General features: G+C 39.0%; 1 protein-coding gene across 4 annotated transcripts; it reads left to right on the top strand.

The window, feature by feature from the left end:
- Window positions 1–8,760: 8,760 nt before the first annotated feature.
- LOC306846566 (uncharacterized protein) lies at window positions 8,761–14,369 on the top strand. Of its 4 annotated transcripts, none has more exons than XR_013782081.1 (7): window positions 8,770–9,073; window positions 10,144–10,187; window positions 10,928–10,993; window positions 11,103–11,169; window positions 11,648–11,969; window positions 13,035–13,878; window positions 13,945–14,369. XR_013782081.1 is itself a non-coding variant. In XM_079380027.1 (6 exons), exons 1-6 carry the CDS (start codon window positions 8,999–9,001, stop codon window positions 13,628–13,630), a joined length of 1,170 nt encoding a protein of 389 aa, XP_079236153.1. In that variant the 5' UTR covers window positions 8,761–8,998; the 3' UTR covers window positions 13,631–14,369. The 4 variants fall into 4 exon arrangements, 2 of the variants coding, with proteins under 2 accessions (XP_079236153.1, XP_079236154.1); XR_013782082.1 differs by having other exon boundaries at window positions 8,796–9,064; XM_079380027.1 differs by having other exon boundaries at window positions 8,761–9,073; window positions 13,035–14,369.
- The last annotated feature ends 1,904 nt before the right edge of the window (window positions 14,370–16,273 follow it).

The following is a 16,273-nucleotide window of genomic DNA, read 5'->3' as shown; positions in this document are numbered from 1 at the left end:
AGTAATGCGTTACTTTACTAGTTACTTGAAAAAAGTAATATTATTACGTAACTCGCGTTACTTGTAATGCGTTACCCCCAACACTGCTGATTGGCCATTGCATTGTAGAAATCAACAAACATGTCTGTGATTAGCTACTTGTCTCCCCTCTGCGAAAATGCGTTGTAAAAATCATTTGACGCTTTCCAAAGCAGAAGATACACTGGATTGTTTGCCAAATCTATTTCATTATGCTATTATTACGAAGAAAACAGATCCTAGACCAGGAGTTATGGGCATATTTCCATCTAAAAGCAATCAGTTAGACTATTTTACACTATGAGTTAGAATATTATACACTCTAAACTAAAGTCCGGCCATCCCCCTCGGTCCGCACAGGGATCCGTGGGGGGGCAAAGCCTGGTCTAAGGTAAGACGGTCTTGTCAATCAACTATCGTGGAAGCGGTCTGTACAGAACAGTGCGTTCACACCAGACGCGACTTGCGCGAATAAATTTGCGCTATTTGCGTGTAGTTGTACGCTTGAACATTTTGAGTTTACTCGCTTCATTCGCGTGTGAAATTCGCTTCATTCGTGCGTGAAATTCGCCTGTAGGGGTTCAGCGAAAAATCGGCAGCTGGCAGCAGGAAGTAGCTGCCACTGGCAGCAGGAAGTAGCTGCCGTTGACAGCCGGAAGCCCTGCCATATTAGGCGATATTAGGCGGGACCTGCTATTTCGTGGCAGCCAATCAGTATCGTCCAACGTAGTAGCAACCAATCACATTTAACTGGAAGTCAAGCGACAGCAGCCAATGGTGGCGCTGGCGAATCTTCAGTAATGGCGGCTGTATTTGGCTCGGTAAGGTCGTATATTAATGATCAGATTAATAAATAATTGTTGCTCTGTAAGTTGGATTTTTAACTTTTATGTTAGAGACAGTGTATCTGTGACTACTTTAGTTGAATTGGTTAATTTAATCATTTGTGATTAATCAATCACCGTGTGGTCCTGGTTTGTGAGGGGCTGTATCATTCACTTAAAATACTAACTTACGTTACCATTTGCAGCTACCATTAAATATTAGCGTATGTTAACTTAATCTATTGATTAGAATAAAACTCATGCTGATTTATTGGAATTATTGACAAGCTTAGCCTTGATGATACACGTGCAACACTAACCATATCGTTTTTTGTGTGTGTATTTAATTTTTCAGGGGATTGTCTGATATCCATCCATGTGTTGATTTTTGTTTTATTGCTATTGCATTTTTTGACAAAACAGTTCTTTTAAGAACTAACTTTTTTCTCTAACTCTGTGTTCTACACCTCTTGTGTAACTTCCTATCAATTATGGCAGGTAAGAAGCCATTTTTTTCCCCAAAATCTTACTAACTCAAGGTAATTTTAGCAGAACATGCAAACACCTGTCCATGGTAAAAATGTAATTAATAAAAATAAAGTTGTGTAACATATCCACTAACTGTTGCCTCCACTTCCTGATTCAATCCTAAAGACATCAAGTCAGATCTTTTCAACACTGTTTTACCCACTGCACCTATGATCTCATCTGGTGATTGGGTCCCATCCAAAACCTGAAAAATTTATTTTTTCTAACAAATCCGTCTTTCTTACTAATCTTAAGGTTACAGGGGTTAAACACATGATTTATATGATCTGATTCACAGAATTGTACTTTTGTGTATTTCTTTAAAGTGAACATTATCTGTACTACTTTCTGAGGAGGGAATGTTTTATCAGTGTTTTAGTAGTCTGTCCTGATAATGGTGAGCTCAGGCCCTCTACAATCTTGGAGGACCCCAAGACGCCTTTCTACGACCTCCGAGGTCATTTGTGTACAGTAGAGTCTCTGGTCTGCGAACCCTGTGAGACTTTGACGCCTGGCTCTACTGATGTACTGAACTATTCTTCAGTAAATTTTTACTTATTTGATTGTACCTTACGACTCCTGGTGTTCTTTCATCATATCTGGCCCTGGGTCTTTAAGCTGTTATGCCCTAACACTAGAAAATGTTAAACCATGCTAGAACATTGTAAAACTTTTTCAAACTTTCTGGCTTGGCTTTTTCAAGCCAACTTAGTTTTTCAATTAACTTTACCATCTAGTTCAGAATTGTTGTTGATCATTCTGATTTCAGAACAACAAATAAAGCCTATTTTAAAAGTTACAGCTGTTTTATAAAACAAAGACAGTATTGAAATACTAATGTAACATATGATAGCAAAATATAATTTAAAATAAAGGTCATTCATGAGACAATGTTCTTTTTTCTTTTACACAGGACTTTAATAAGTTTAATGAATGTTTATGTACATTTAATAAATATACTATATGATTATAGGCAATCATTTATGTATACATTTCATTATTTAACAAACGTACATTCCTAAGTTATATTTATACATGTACAAATTCATAATCAAGTGTAGCTTGATATTTGTTTTTTGTATCATGTCTATGATCTTCGTTACTTGATTTATATTTGATAAATCTTTTTAAATCAAATACAAAATAATTAAAAATGTAAGTGTTTTATTTAAATAAGTACTAAAATTATATATACATTTATATAATAATTGATTTACCTTGCTAAAAGCGGCATCCACCTCCGACTTCCGGTTATTAGCGGCAGCTGACGTCAGCTGCCAGTGGCAGCTACTTCCTGCTGCCAGCTGCCGATTTCTCGCTGAACCCCCTCTCAAATTCGCTTCACAATAGACGCGAATTCGCGTCATGGGAGGGGCCTGCCAGGAGGCTCCAGTCTCGTTGCGAAATGGCTGTCATGGATTTTGTTGAGAGGGTGGTAGCACTTTATGTGCTATGGAAACACTGGACGTGTGTATTTCAGCCGAGAATGTAGTTGTTTAAAACTCAAACCTGCGGTTTATTTATAAAAACAGCGCCTATTTGAAAATGTGCTTCGCCGATTTCGGAGCCGTGAGCTCCAGGCGATCACCAGGTGCTCAGTGCTCATGTATCCCAAAGAGAGGAGCATAACCTCGGCTAGTCCTTCTGACATTTGCCGCTGGCTCCGATGTCTCTGTAGTGGATAAACTTAAGATATAATTCGTTTTGGGTAAATCTAACAGGTAATCTTTGGTCTATCGTACAGCTCCAGGTATCCACATACAGCTACGATGATTTTGTCCTCTATTGTTTCGGATTTCTGCCTCTGCTCATAATCAGTCACTACTAGAGCAAGCTCCTGATTGGTTAACGCGGCGCGAATATCCGCCAAAATTCGGATTTTTCAACTTGCGCGATTCGCGCGAATCACGCGTTACGCGCGTCAAACGCCCGAAACGCTCAATTCATCCACGCGAATCGCGTTATTCGCGCTGCCTCGTTCGCGCGAATCGCGCCGCAGGATGTCTATTCGCGTCTTTGCATTGACTGAACATGTAAATCACTCGCGCATAACGCTTCATTCGGGTCTGGTGTGAACGCACCATTATCAGAACAGCCTGATTTGAGAAAGGGGATTTTAAAATAGGGATTTAAAAAAACACTGGGTGGATTTTTATCATTATAGGATGGATGTGAACACACACTTCCAACACACATTGATGTTCAAACAACTTGTAAAGTAAATTTTGTATCCAATGACCCCTTTAAAAAACTTTTCTTGGTTACGTGAACATTCTTTTCAACATTTTGAAAACATTATGGGAACACTACTTTTGACGTGTTTACATGAATGTTTTCTAAACATTCTTAAACAAATGTTAGACGACCATCCAACTAAAATATTTGAGAAAAACGTTCCATGGAATGTATAAAAAATGGTTTTGTGCTAACGTTTGAGAACATTTTTAAAGAACAGAAAACTTTGAGCAAACGTTCTATTAAGTTTGAGAGGAAGCCTTCCCAAAATAATCCGAGAATGTCAACGTCCCCCTGGTTTCTGTAAGATATCTGTCAGAAGATGCATCTTATTGGTATCTTACATTTAAAAGGTTGAGCAATCCAATAATGAGACTGATTAGCCATTTAATTTTCAAATAAAATCCTTTGTCGGTAAGTTTTTTTATATATTTAATTATTAATATTCGTGGATTTACGCGAAACATTCTAAACGCTTAACGTTTAACAGACTGTGAAATCTGGGAATATGATAACACCGAATATGAAAGCAACACAAAAAAGGTAACTTACGCGTTTCCCCCATAATAAAACAGCTTGTATGTATTTAAGACAGTTATAGATACTGAAGGACCGCGTTTGTATTCTGAGTTCATCTGTTTAGCTGTATAAACTCACCTTTTTAGCAAAGCCTTTGAATGATTCTTCTAAACATTTATTTTTGTTTTTAATCTGTAGAACTTTGGGATTCTGTGTGAATATAAAGTCCGTTATAAGTAAAATGTATTATTATTATTAACTGCCTACTGAATTTGGGTCTCCGATATTCATATTTTTTCATTTTGCCACGTTAAGCGTTTTCTGAATATTTTTTTAGGGAAACACTTTAGGCATTGCCTTATATTCATCTGCTTTCCTGCATACATTCATTTTACACCTTCTCACATTATCTGCGTTTGTGGGTGAAAATCAGCGGAATTCGTCGATATGATTTAAATTTGGTAAATACATAGAATAAACCAAAACACTGATCACAGCAGCACACGAGGGTGGGAGGTGTGTAGATCTGTTACTGTAAATGAGGGGCACTGGAATTCTCTGGAAATCTGCGGAACTTTCTGTGGAATTCTGTTGGCGCAGATTCTGGGAAGGACTAATTATGAGTGTTTTTCCGCGCATTTCTCGGAAAACATTAAGTAGCCTACTTTCATTATGTTGTAACCAAGTGTATGTGCATGTGTAGATCACGTTACTGTATACAGGGGTTTACATCAGCCTCTGCAATGACTCGATATTCTCGTGTATCTCAAAAGTGACTCATCGCACTAAAACATCTTTATCGCTCAGCGAGAGACCACCTATTCCCGTCTTTCATTTCCATTTCTTGGCAAAAACAGTCGCGCTCCTTCCTCAGCGCGCGCGAACTCTCGTGGAGACTCGTGCTCGGTGCAGCGCTAAAGGGACGGAGTTTGGCAAGCCATTTTAACATTCTTTCATTAAAACTAGTATCTATGATACTTATTTTTGATTGCAGTTAGAAGAATAACGTCTAATGTTTGTCGTTCTTGACAGAAGTCTCTTTTATAATGCACAAATAGCCTATTAGCCAGTGGCGTGCACCTCCGGAGGGGCAGGGGCTAAATATCATTTCATTATTTATTTTTTTATTTTTTTTAAAGATCAAGATTCACGATTTTATTGCGATTTTTTTTATCATGTTGGTTTTTCTATTTTGCAAGTTGTTTGAGCATTACAGCCAAATTAATTTCCATATTATAAATACAGCCTTTTAAGGTAACAAAATCTAAATAAAAAAAAGGATTGTAGATATTTAAGCCAAAGTGGGTGAATATAAAAATCTTTGTCATTATTTTATCTTTGTTATTAAAAAATAAAAACAAAGATACACATTACAAATACACACAATATACAAATAAAATAAACACTGTTTTATTTTCAGGTATAGGCTACAATAGGTGTATTGTTTTCAGTCAAGGCTAGTGAGTGATTTTTCTCTTTGTGTTTGGCGTTTTATTAACATTAAAGGAATAATTCACCCAAAAATATAAGTGTAATAAAATACCATCATTTACTCACACAAAAGTTGTTTTAAACCATTCTTCTGCTAAACATAAATGCTCTTTTGAAGAATGTGGGAAACCAAACAGTTGCAGGTCCACAGTGACTTCCATGGACCAGCAACTGTTTGGTTACCCAGATTCTCCAAAATATCAGAATCAGCTTTATTCGCCAAGTGTGTGCAAACACACAAGGAATTTGTTGTGGTTTTTAAGAAGCTCTTGGTACATACATGCATACATACATACATATCTGACACCATCAATGTGTACAAATCTGGAAAAGAAGATTTATGTACAGATTTGTGCCTCATTTACTCTATATATACAGCTGCTTAGAAAAATATGCATATATATTTACAAAGTACTAGGGAGAGAGTCAATAATTAGAGATGGGGAATGAATTACAGGCATGAATTACAGAACACAGAATGAATTAATTACAGGCATGAATTACAGAACACAGGTAATAATTCCCGTGTTGGTTGTTTAGGCTGCAGATGGCATGGGGGAAAAAACAGTTTTTATGCCTAGATGTTCTAGTGCACAAAGATCTGTAGCGTCTGCCTGAGGGGAGAAGTGCAAACAGGTCGTGTCCAGGGTGAGAAGGGTCTGTCATGATGTTACTTGCCCATTTGGGACAACATGTGAGTGAGTAAATAATGACAGAAAATAAAATTTTAGGGTGAACTATTACTTTAATTACAGAAGTGGACTATTTCCTTTTTGCGTTCCGGCGAAGTCGGAGAGATGTCTCTGAAACAGTGCCGTTCCTGCGCGGGACCTATTGAGCTCCCGGATGGGCACGACTCGTGTGTGCTGTGCCTGGGTCGTGCTCATGCGGAGACGGCGATGGACGGGTCTGATTGCCCCCATTGTGAGGAAATGAGCGTAAAGACCCTCCGCATCGCCAACGTTCTTGGCGATAGGCCGCCCGCAATTATGCTTCCTCTCTCTGCCGTGGTCGAACCGTGGAGAAAGAAGGAGCGCCGGCCGGAGGCCTCTCACTAGGGAGACGAGCTCACGCCGGCCCAGATCCCGCGTACCTTGTGCTCACCTGAGCCAGTTGTTTTTGCCGAAGATTCCCTCCGTCCCTCTGAAGCAGCCCACGGATTGGTGTCTTTTGGCGTGTTGGACGAGGATGCCATGTCTACCGCAGCCTTGGAGAGAAAGGACTGGTCACGGAGTCCTGTTCATCAGATGCGTCAAACCACGTAAAAAAGCCTACATTTCACATTCAGATAGGCCCTCACCACAGGCGCTTCCTGCGATTCGCCTTCGAAGGCGTGGCCTATCAGTTCATGGTTCTACGTATGTTTACAAAATGCATGGACGCTGCTCTGTCCCCTCTCAAACTGAGCGGAATGCGCATTCTGAATTATCTAGATGACTGGTTAATTTTAGCCCATTCCGAGGATGTGCTAAATACTCAAAAATCAAAGCTCCTTCAGCACTTGCAGTCCCTGGGGCTTTCTGCCAATCTGGAGAAGAGCAGGCTGCAAACCAGTCAAACCATTTAATTCTTAGGAATAGAGATGGATTCGCTGTCAATGCGAGCCCGCCTCTCTCGGCAGCGCTGTCATGCTATAATCAATTCTCTCGCTGTGTTCAAACCGGGGAGATCATCACCCCTAAAGTGTTTCCAAAACACACTGGGGTTGATGGTAGCCACGTCAACAGTTTGCCGTTTGGGGCTGCTGCACATGCGCCCTCTTCAACTCTGGTTGAAAGATTGCATTCCCCGCCAGGCATGGCAGAACGGCAGGCTGCGCATCAAAGTAACCTGCAGCTGCAGGGGCGTGCTGAAACCTTGGTTCAGCGACAGTATGTACAGCCAGAGAGTGATGATGGGACAAGTTGTCAGTTGGAAAGCCGTCACCATGGATGCATCAAGCACGGGCTGGTGCACTATGCGATGGCAGACCGGCTTCTGGCTATGACGCAATGTTGAGAGATCTCGATAGGGAACTAAGCAGTTTTAATACAATAAAACCATGGTTAATTTTTGTAAGGATTTTGATGTGCACGTTTTTTGTTGAAGAAATTATAGAGGCTGTAGCATTTCTATAGCAAAAAGGTGGCCAAAAATGAAAGATCAAGTGGATATTTGAATTAGCCTAAATGTTTAGTCAGTATTAAAGGACTTGATCATCCTGTAAGTGTAACAGCATCAATTACCAGGCCTTTGGCTCCCTTTGCAGGCATTTGTAATATGTAATGTACATAAATTGTTTATTTTGTATTAGCCTATTTTAGCAGGGTTATTCAATTAAATATAATTATTAATTAACCAATCATTACTGCCTCAATATTTTATATAATTTACATTTATATTTATGCATTTAGCAGACGACTTACACTGCATTCAAGTTACAGTTTTACATTTTATCAGCTCTTGCTTTCCCTGGGAATCGAACCCATGATCTTGGCGTTGCTAGCACCATGCTCTTCTTTGTAAACTATTATTTGAAGTAACAAAACCATGGTTAATTTGTGGTTACCTCTTAACGGATTCATATATTTTTTCCTTCAACTTGCACCTCATAAGGTGGTTTTTGGTTTTATTCATAGTAAAACCATGGCTAATTTTCATAAGGGAACATGGAAACTCAAGAGAGCATATAAGATGCGTTGGTGGTGGTGAAATTACTACTGACATTAAAACACATTATTAACGTCAACAGCCAAAGGAGTTGCACAGGATTAGAAAGCATCTAAAAGTGATGTACGGACTTCATCTTTTTTCTTTTACTCTCTTGGTGCCAGATTCCTGATGTGTTTTCATGGCATAGTTGTCCATCAATTATGATCATTTGCATTCGCAAACATGAGGTGTGAGCAGCAAGGGAATGGAATGTCACGTGTGTTTAGCCTACTGCTCTGCCTTCACCATGTATGTTAATTAATTATATAAGTATAATTAATTTTCCAGTAACAAGGGGGAAAAAATACTGTTAACAAATGAAAATGTACTAACTAGTGACACTAAAAAGGATACCACCATTAGACTAACTGGTGAATAAAGAAGTAAAATATAACAATAATACATACTTGTTGAAAGAATACATGTTAACACGGCTTGCCATAGACGGAGAAGTGGGGTGCATAGATCGTGCACGCGCCAAACCAAACCAGTACATGTGTCGCAGATTCTAAAACTCAGAGAGAGCTGGAACAGCGGCGGACCTGAGTGTGCACCTAGAGTACCAGTGGGTTTAAATCCTAACAAAGAAAACACTCTAATAGTCTACGCAGAATAGCTAAGTGGCATTTCATCACCTGAATAGCAATAACGAGAGAGATAAGAAACTCTTATTTGCTGCACTGGATCATCTCATGAACATGGAGCTGTTAGCAATAGGGGAGCAAGTGTTTGCTGTGGAGTCAATCACGAAGAAGAGGGTAAGAAAGGTAAGGACGTTGTCGGTGCGTGCAAAAATGCACTTCGGTCAGTTGCTTTTATGCAATGTATTCTGCACGCACTATTTACTTTCTGTTTTGAAATGATTAATCCCACCTAAGTCTGCACAGTTTTCTTCTGTTGCCAGTTCAGGAATGACTCACGAGTGACTAACACCTAAATTCGCGTAACGTTTCGGAACTTTTTCGTCGCGAGACTTTTCGTGTGCAAAACACTGCGTTAAATTGTATGCTATTCTCTAAAATATGTGAATTTTCGCAAGGTCTCGAAAACTGAATTGCGAGCGCTAGAGATGGAGGTGGGTGTGTGAGAAGAGAACAGTGTCATCATCATCATCTTTTCCTTCAATGCGCTTTTCGCTCGGAAAATCGCCGCGTTTAGTGGCTACGCAGTTTATTTGTACGCACTCAGGGCCAGTGTTGATGCGTGTATAACATCTGCGCAGTTTCCAAAATAATCAGACCAGACCAGAATAAACGAGACTGAATATGTTTAAATAGCAATAAATAAAATTGGTCATGTTTATTAATAGAGCACGCACATTGGTAGGTGTTTGTTTGTGTATTTATTATTTTGAGTGTGGTATACAGCCAGGTGTTGTAATGTATAGCAATAGCTATGATGAGGATGACTAGCGCTGCACATGCACGCGGGTTTCGTTTCGTACGCTCAAGCATGAGGAGAGGCAAGACCAGACATTCGCAGTGCTGCACGTTGCACGAAACGAGTTGTTTACGCGCTCCCATAGCCCCACCTACTTCCATCCAATGAATGCTCTTGAAACTCGCTTTTTTATTTTTTTTAAATGGAACTCACGTGCTCGCCCCTCTATGACATCACGCTCCATAACATTCGCGAGGGCGGCGCCGTTCTCATCCTGCATAATCTTTCGCGTCAAAATACTACCGAGTGTTGACGTCTTAAAGAGACAAGCATGCTTTTTCAAAATCTGGGATGTTTCTATAGTGGATTTGTTGAGAACATAATGGTGACGCATATCTCCCTCTTAACTTTAAAAGTGAAAATGACCCCTTTTAATTCTTTCTCTTTCTCATTCCAGGGAAATGTGGAATATCTGCTTAAGTGGCAGGGGTGGTCGCCCAAGTAAGTTCTCATAAAAGATTGGGAAAACATATATTAGTCATTTTATTAAAGACAAAATATAACCCACAACTAGGAAACAATATGTGGCCGAATCCTACAAAAACATGCCAAGGTCACATTTCACCAGCCCCCAAAAAAGATTAGGTAAAACACACACAGCATCATATTATCCTTCTTTCTCATGTCACATATTTTATGCCTGAATCTCGCAAAACTTGACAAGAACATGTGCTGATCATATTTCACACCAAAATCAAAGAAGAAAAACAAAACAGTGTTTTATGTAAAGATAATGAGCCCTAATTTGAGGAATGTAAAGAAGCTGTGCATTGCAACATTAATGACAATTCCCATTGTTCTTTTTCCTTTTTATTTATTACAATGATATTTTTATAGATCTAAAACAGAACATTGCATACCATCATCAAGTATATATACTTCACATTATCATTATTGTTTTATCCAATTACAGTAATGAGAAATGACACTCAGATGTCATGAAAATATTGCAGTGTTTATTTCTTTTGATTTTGGGGTGAAATATGAGCCAGGTATGATCTTGACTGATTTTGTGAGATGAAAATTACTATAGATTATAAATCTTAATTCTGGGTAAAAACAAAATATGATTGCCACATTCTGTACTGGAGTATTTGTATTACAAATATTTGTGTGTATGCTTGAAACTCTTTTAGCTGTGTGCTGCTCTAATGATCTGTTTGGGACTGTGTGATTGTCAGGTACAGCTCCTGGGAACCAGAGGACAACATATTGGACCCTCGTCTTGTCCTCGCCTATGAAGAAAAGTAAGTCGCACTCTGGGAGCCTTCGGTTACTGATGGGAAGATGAATATGTTTGAGGCAACGAGATGTTCTTACCTTCCTATCCTTTGCATATCTCTCTCTTTCTAACAGAGAGGAGAAGGAAAGAGCTCTGGCTTATAAGAGGAAAGGGCTGAGACCTCGTCGAGTTATTCTGCGGGTATGAGTTACCTCTTTACTACTTTGATGTCCAGTAGCTAGCAGTTCTTATGTAATTTATGTAATTCTGATGGGTTTTTTTCTTTTCTTTTTTCTGTAATGCACAAACTCTGTGTTATTTTCCCTAAAACAATATTTTAAGACTCATCCAACTGTTGTGTCCTTTCTGTATTTCAATTCATATATCCAACACTTGGATACATGTAATAAAAAAGATCTGATGTAAAAAAGTGTCCTAGGATCTGAACTTCAATTCATTGTCCAAATTTAGCATAGCATCCACAGGGGCTGTACTTGACTTTTTCTTTCGAACATGGTTCAAAACAGTTCTCTGTAAGTGCATCAATGGAGCCATCTAGATTGCAAGATAATGTACTGCAGTGGTTGTGAAGAAACTTCAATATTTCAGAAAGAACAATCTAGCCTAACCAGTATTTGCAACATCTGATCAACACAGCATAATCTCACCCCTCTAACAGAGCCTCTACCCAATGGACCTACGAAGTAAAAACAAGGTTCCAGATAAACCCATCCCAAGAATCCGGCTGTCCCTCACCCGTTCCGTGGGGACGGTAATAGATCAGAATGGGCGGCGCTGCAAGATAAGGCAGTGCAGGTCCAAACTCATGAATGACATCAAATCATCCCAGCAACCAGGGCGACATCCACTTGCTGCAAAGACTTATGAAGACTTAGAGAAAGCATGGGGTGGAGACGATGAAGATGAGAGGAAGAAAAAGGTGAAGATGATGCAAAACGACAAAGAAAACACAACAGAAGTGCTCCAGGACATTCCAAGTGGTAGGTGTTGTGTGGCATCAATATGACAACTGTTGCTAAGATACACTGCAATGAAAATATTCATGAGGGCCATTCTGAAAAATCTAGCCATATATTTCTGAATCACAGAGACAACACGTGTTTAATGTGATTAAGAAATATCAGTCATATTTTGACAATATTAAGTCAAAATTCACCCAAAAATGACGATGTAGTTTGTCATTCAAAACCTGTTAGATACTCTGTCCTCTGCAAAAAGAGTTTTGTTTTAGGTACTTTTTCTTACAATGAAAGTGAATGACCGTTAAACTTAAAAACTGGACCATAATGCACCATAAAAGCAGCCAATACAACATTTGCCATAAATTTCAACTCTTCTAAAGCCATTTCACCTTTGACTCGTTTAAATAGCCAAAAATCTATTTAACCCCTCATCATAGCACTCCAATCTCATTTTAAAAAATTGAAACTGGTCATCTTAAGATATGAAGTTGTGTCAGGTTTGATGACAGTGACGTTGAATATTGGTTCTTGCGCCTTGCGATCAATCATCATTGACGTAAAACCAAATGTGACGTCTTGAAGTAGCAACCAAATGTGAGATTTTCAGAGCTGCGTTTCCCAAAATCATCATAAGTCTAATTGTTGAGACCATTGGTGCCAGTGGTTTCTACGATCTACTTGGGCTTACGATGGATGGATTTGGGAGACACAGCCCAAGTCGGTTTGCTCCTCATTTTATAAAATCAATTTCACAAAGTAGTCCATATGTCTTCCAATTCTTTAGAAGTTATACAGTAGGACCAACGTGATATTTATATTGATAGTTGACAAAAGTCTTCCCTTCTGCTGCTGCTTTTGAATCTCTTTTGCATTTAAGTACATTCAAATTTGTTGATAAAGGTGCGTCATTACAGGTTTTAAGTCGGTAAAGATCATTGACACCAAAACGTTTATGACATATCTTGAAGCAACATAACAGAAGGTCATATGTGTTTGGAACGACTTTAGTGTCACTAAATAACTCAGTTCTAGTTGAACAATTCCCTTCAAAGTTCATTATGAGTTTCTGTTGTTTTCTGTCAGGTCAAGAGATGTCGGAGGGGTACAACTCTTCGGCAGAACATGAAGCTGAAATCACAATCAAGGAAACTGAGAACTGCTCTTTCATTTTTGACCATGCTGAGAAGCAAAGTGAGGATACAGATCCAGTTTTAGGAGCAATAGAAAACAGTACAATCACCAACACACAAGAGAATGAGCCAGTCACAAACACTGCAGGGGATGAGGACTCCGAACGGGTATCACATGACACAACAAACACTGACCAATCACTACAGAACAGCACCAAGTCAGGAGCCGAGCAAGGTGTGTTTGACAAAGTACAGAACAGACCTTCGGTTATCGAGGTACATTCGAGCACTACATGGAGACAGGAAGAGGTAAGAGAAAGGGGTGAGGTAGACAGTTCAGAGGTCAAAGAAAAGGAAGGAATGGATGCTGATGTTACAGCAGAACACACAACATTATTACAGGTCCCAACTGACCAATCACAGACTCCCTCCACCACCACAGCACATCCTGGGAAAGTCCTTGTGACTCGGGTGACGATAAATTCCTTGACCGTCACCTTTGAAGAGGCCACGAGTGCAGAAGGCTTTTTTAGTGGCTATGGGTTATAGGTTTAAGTTGACAAAGGATCCCAAGAACATACAAAAGATTGATGTACATTTAGTCAGGACCAAGTGAATAATACAGTTTGCAGTAGTGAAGCAGATATTGTCTAAGCAAGGTAAAGACATCAACAAGGCATTTGTTTTCTTAAGTTTTCCTTGTGTCATTGTGGTAAAATAAACATTGAAGGACGACATTTCTGATTATACTCAGTGATGCTGTATTCGAAGACTTTAAGCATGTAAAGCAAATCTCTGTATCTGTACCACTACTTTTCCATCAGCAGCAGTCATTGACTTAATGAGAAGAAACTGTTTTTCAGTTCTGACTCGAAGACAAAACTACTGTTATGTCACCTCTTTTGTCCTGTAACCAACCAGGTAGGAAAAGGAATGGCCACCTGGCTTTGTTTCCATATCTGCACCTGAGCTGTCTTCACTGTTCAGAAGCCTTTGTGCATTTTTTAGAGACAGTATTGGTTTACATTCACAGCTGCTACAGTGGACACTTCCGTAGAGGTAGATCCTGTTCATCTGAACACATCTGTGCTTTAGGTGTGCTTTTAGCATGGCAGAAATCAGAGCCGTGCCTAAGTTACATGTTTTGGTCATGGTGATAGTTGAACATGGCTTGTCAGCTCTGTTGTTGCGCTCACATGTGACAACTACATTTTTTTTGCTTGTATTTACAGCAAATAAATGGAAAAATAAAGTTGTGGGTGATTTTAATTCATTCTGGAGTAACACTTTTTTTGTGTGTAAGCCAATTTGTGCCTCGAAGTAGAATATGTAGTAAAATAGAGTGATTCACAATTGTAACTTTATACCCTGTAATTGGGACTGTAGTTCCAACTGCAAGACAGTTACATTGAAATGATCACATAGTATGTTACAGTTGCAACTACTGACCCTGGAGCACAAAGTCACAGGTATATTTGTAGCAATAGCCAAAAATACATTGTATGGGTCAAATTTATAGATTTTTCTTTAATGCCAAAAATCACTAGGATATTAAGTAAAGATCATGTCCCATGAAGATATTTTGTAAATTTCCTACCGTAAATATATTAAAACGTAGTTTTTGCTTAGTAATATGCATTGCGAAGTTCTTCATTTGGACAACTTTAAAGGCAATTTTCTCAATATTTTGATTTTTTTTGCACCCTCAGATTGTAGATTTTCAAATAGTTTTATCTCAGCCAAATATTGTCCTTATCCTAACAAACCATACATCAATGGAAAGCTTTTATTCAGCTTTCAGATTATGTATAAATCTCAATTTTTTAAAAAAATGGCCCATATGACTGGTTTTGTGGTCCATATTCAAATGAAAACAGTTGCAATTGCGAGAGTCACACTGTGAGACAAAGTCGTATTGTGAGTTATGAAGTTGCAATTACAAGAAATAAATACAATTATTAAACATTAAGCTACTTTTTGTTCCTTGTTGTTGTGAGGCAGCTTCCTTAAAATATATTTAATGAACGTCTTCCAGAGAGCAGGGTAAAATAATCCTGATTACACACTCTGGAATACTTAATTAAACAGCGAGTACTGTCGGCCAGTTACTGTCACAAAATAAACCCAGGAGGAGAATCTCAAGTTGATATTCTCTTGTCAATCAGACCAGGTAAATGTTCTAAACTACTAGTCAAAAGTTATAAAACATATGCCGACAGTATTGCCATAGTTGCTGACGCTAAAGCTGATTCTTAACCACTTTTATCACCTCTAGGATGATTTGCAGGAGCAAGTTTCTTCAGTATCTGTCTGAACGTCAACCAGCAATGATGAGTCAACTATGACCAGCCTAACAGCCCTTGTTAACACATTTAACCAAACAAACCTAATCCAAGAGCTGAAGAAAGTGGATCTTTTTGAGTCAAAGAGATAAAAGATTAAAGCAGAAAGGCAAATGGTTAAAAAATGGCAATCTTCCAAGGGGTGGTTGATTGAGATTTCTCTTTTTTAACTTTAGTTAGTGTGTAATGTTGCTGTTTGAGCATAAACAGTATCTGCAATTTTCCAATTATACACTTATTTTCACATAGCAGTGAGAAGCGTTATACATGGACGCGCGTGCGGTTGCTGTGCTGCATTGAGCTTTAATCAGAATAAAACCATATATTAAAAGCTAACAGAAGCAGTAGCATTTACAAACAGCAGTATCTAAAAGTTTGAGACAACAACAAACAAACATACCATTAAGAGCCGTGCTTGCACAGATTCCGCGCGATCCTCTTCACTAATATCCTCTGCATCTCAATCGGGCTCACATCCATAAGCAATATAGACGACGCCATTGTTTACAATACAACCGGAGCACATGCAGCTGAGCTGAGGGGCGGGACGTTTAGACGCGCACTAGGCGGTTTAGCCAATCACAACACACTGGACCAGCTAACCAATCAGAGTCCCCATCGCGTATTTCTGAGGGAGGGGCTTCATAAAACAGGAAATAATCGAGGCGTTTGTCAGAGGAGGGACAGAGCGGTGTGGAATAAAGGTAAATTATGTGAAAAATTATGATTTTTTTTTTAAACGAAGAATGAACACGTTTGACTGCACCCCATAAACACAATCAAGCCTAGAAACAAATAAAAATAGTCAACCACCCCTTTCAAATAATCCTCAATAACAAATAAATGAATT

Source organism: Barbus barbus (genome assembly GCF_936440315.1).
Source record: "Barbus barbus genome assembly, chromosome: 3".
NCBI lineage: Eukaryota > Metazoa > Chordata > Actinopteri > Cypriniformes > Cyprinidae > Barbus > Barbus barbus.
Note: the sequence above shows the minus strand (reverse complement) of the source record. Positions and strands in the feature narration are given on the sequence as shown.

Excerpts from the sequence above, each read along its gene's own strand:
- LOC306846566 (XM_079380027.1), top strand. The coding sequence starts at position 8,999 with ATGAACATGGAGCTGTTAGCAATAGGGGAGCAAGTGTTTGCTGTGGAG. Across the intron at positions 9,074-10,143 it reads CGAAGAAGAGGGTAAGAAAG|GGAAATGTGGAATATCTGCT; the intron begins GTAAGGACGTTG and ends TTCTCATTCCAG. Across the intron at positions 11,170-11,647 it reads CTCGTCGAGTTATTCTGCGG|AGCCTCTACCCAATGGACCT; the intron begins GTATGAGTTACC and ends CCCCTCTAACAG.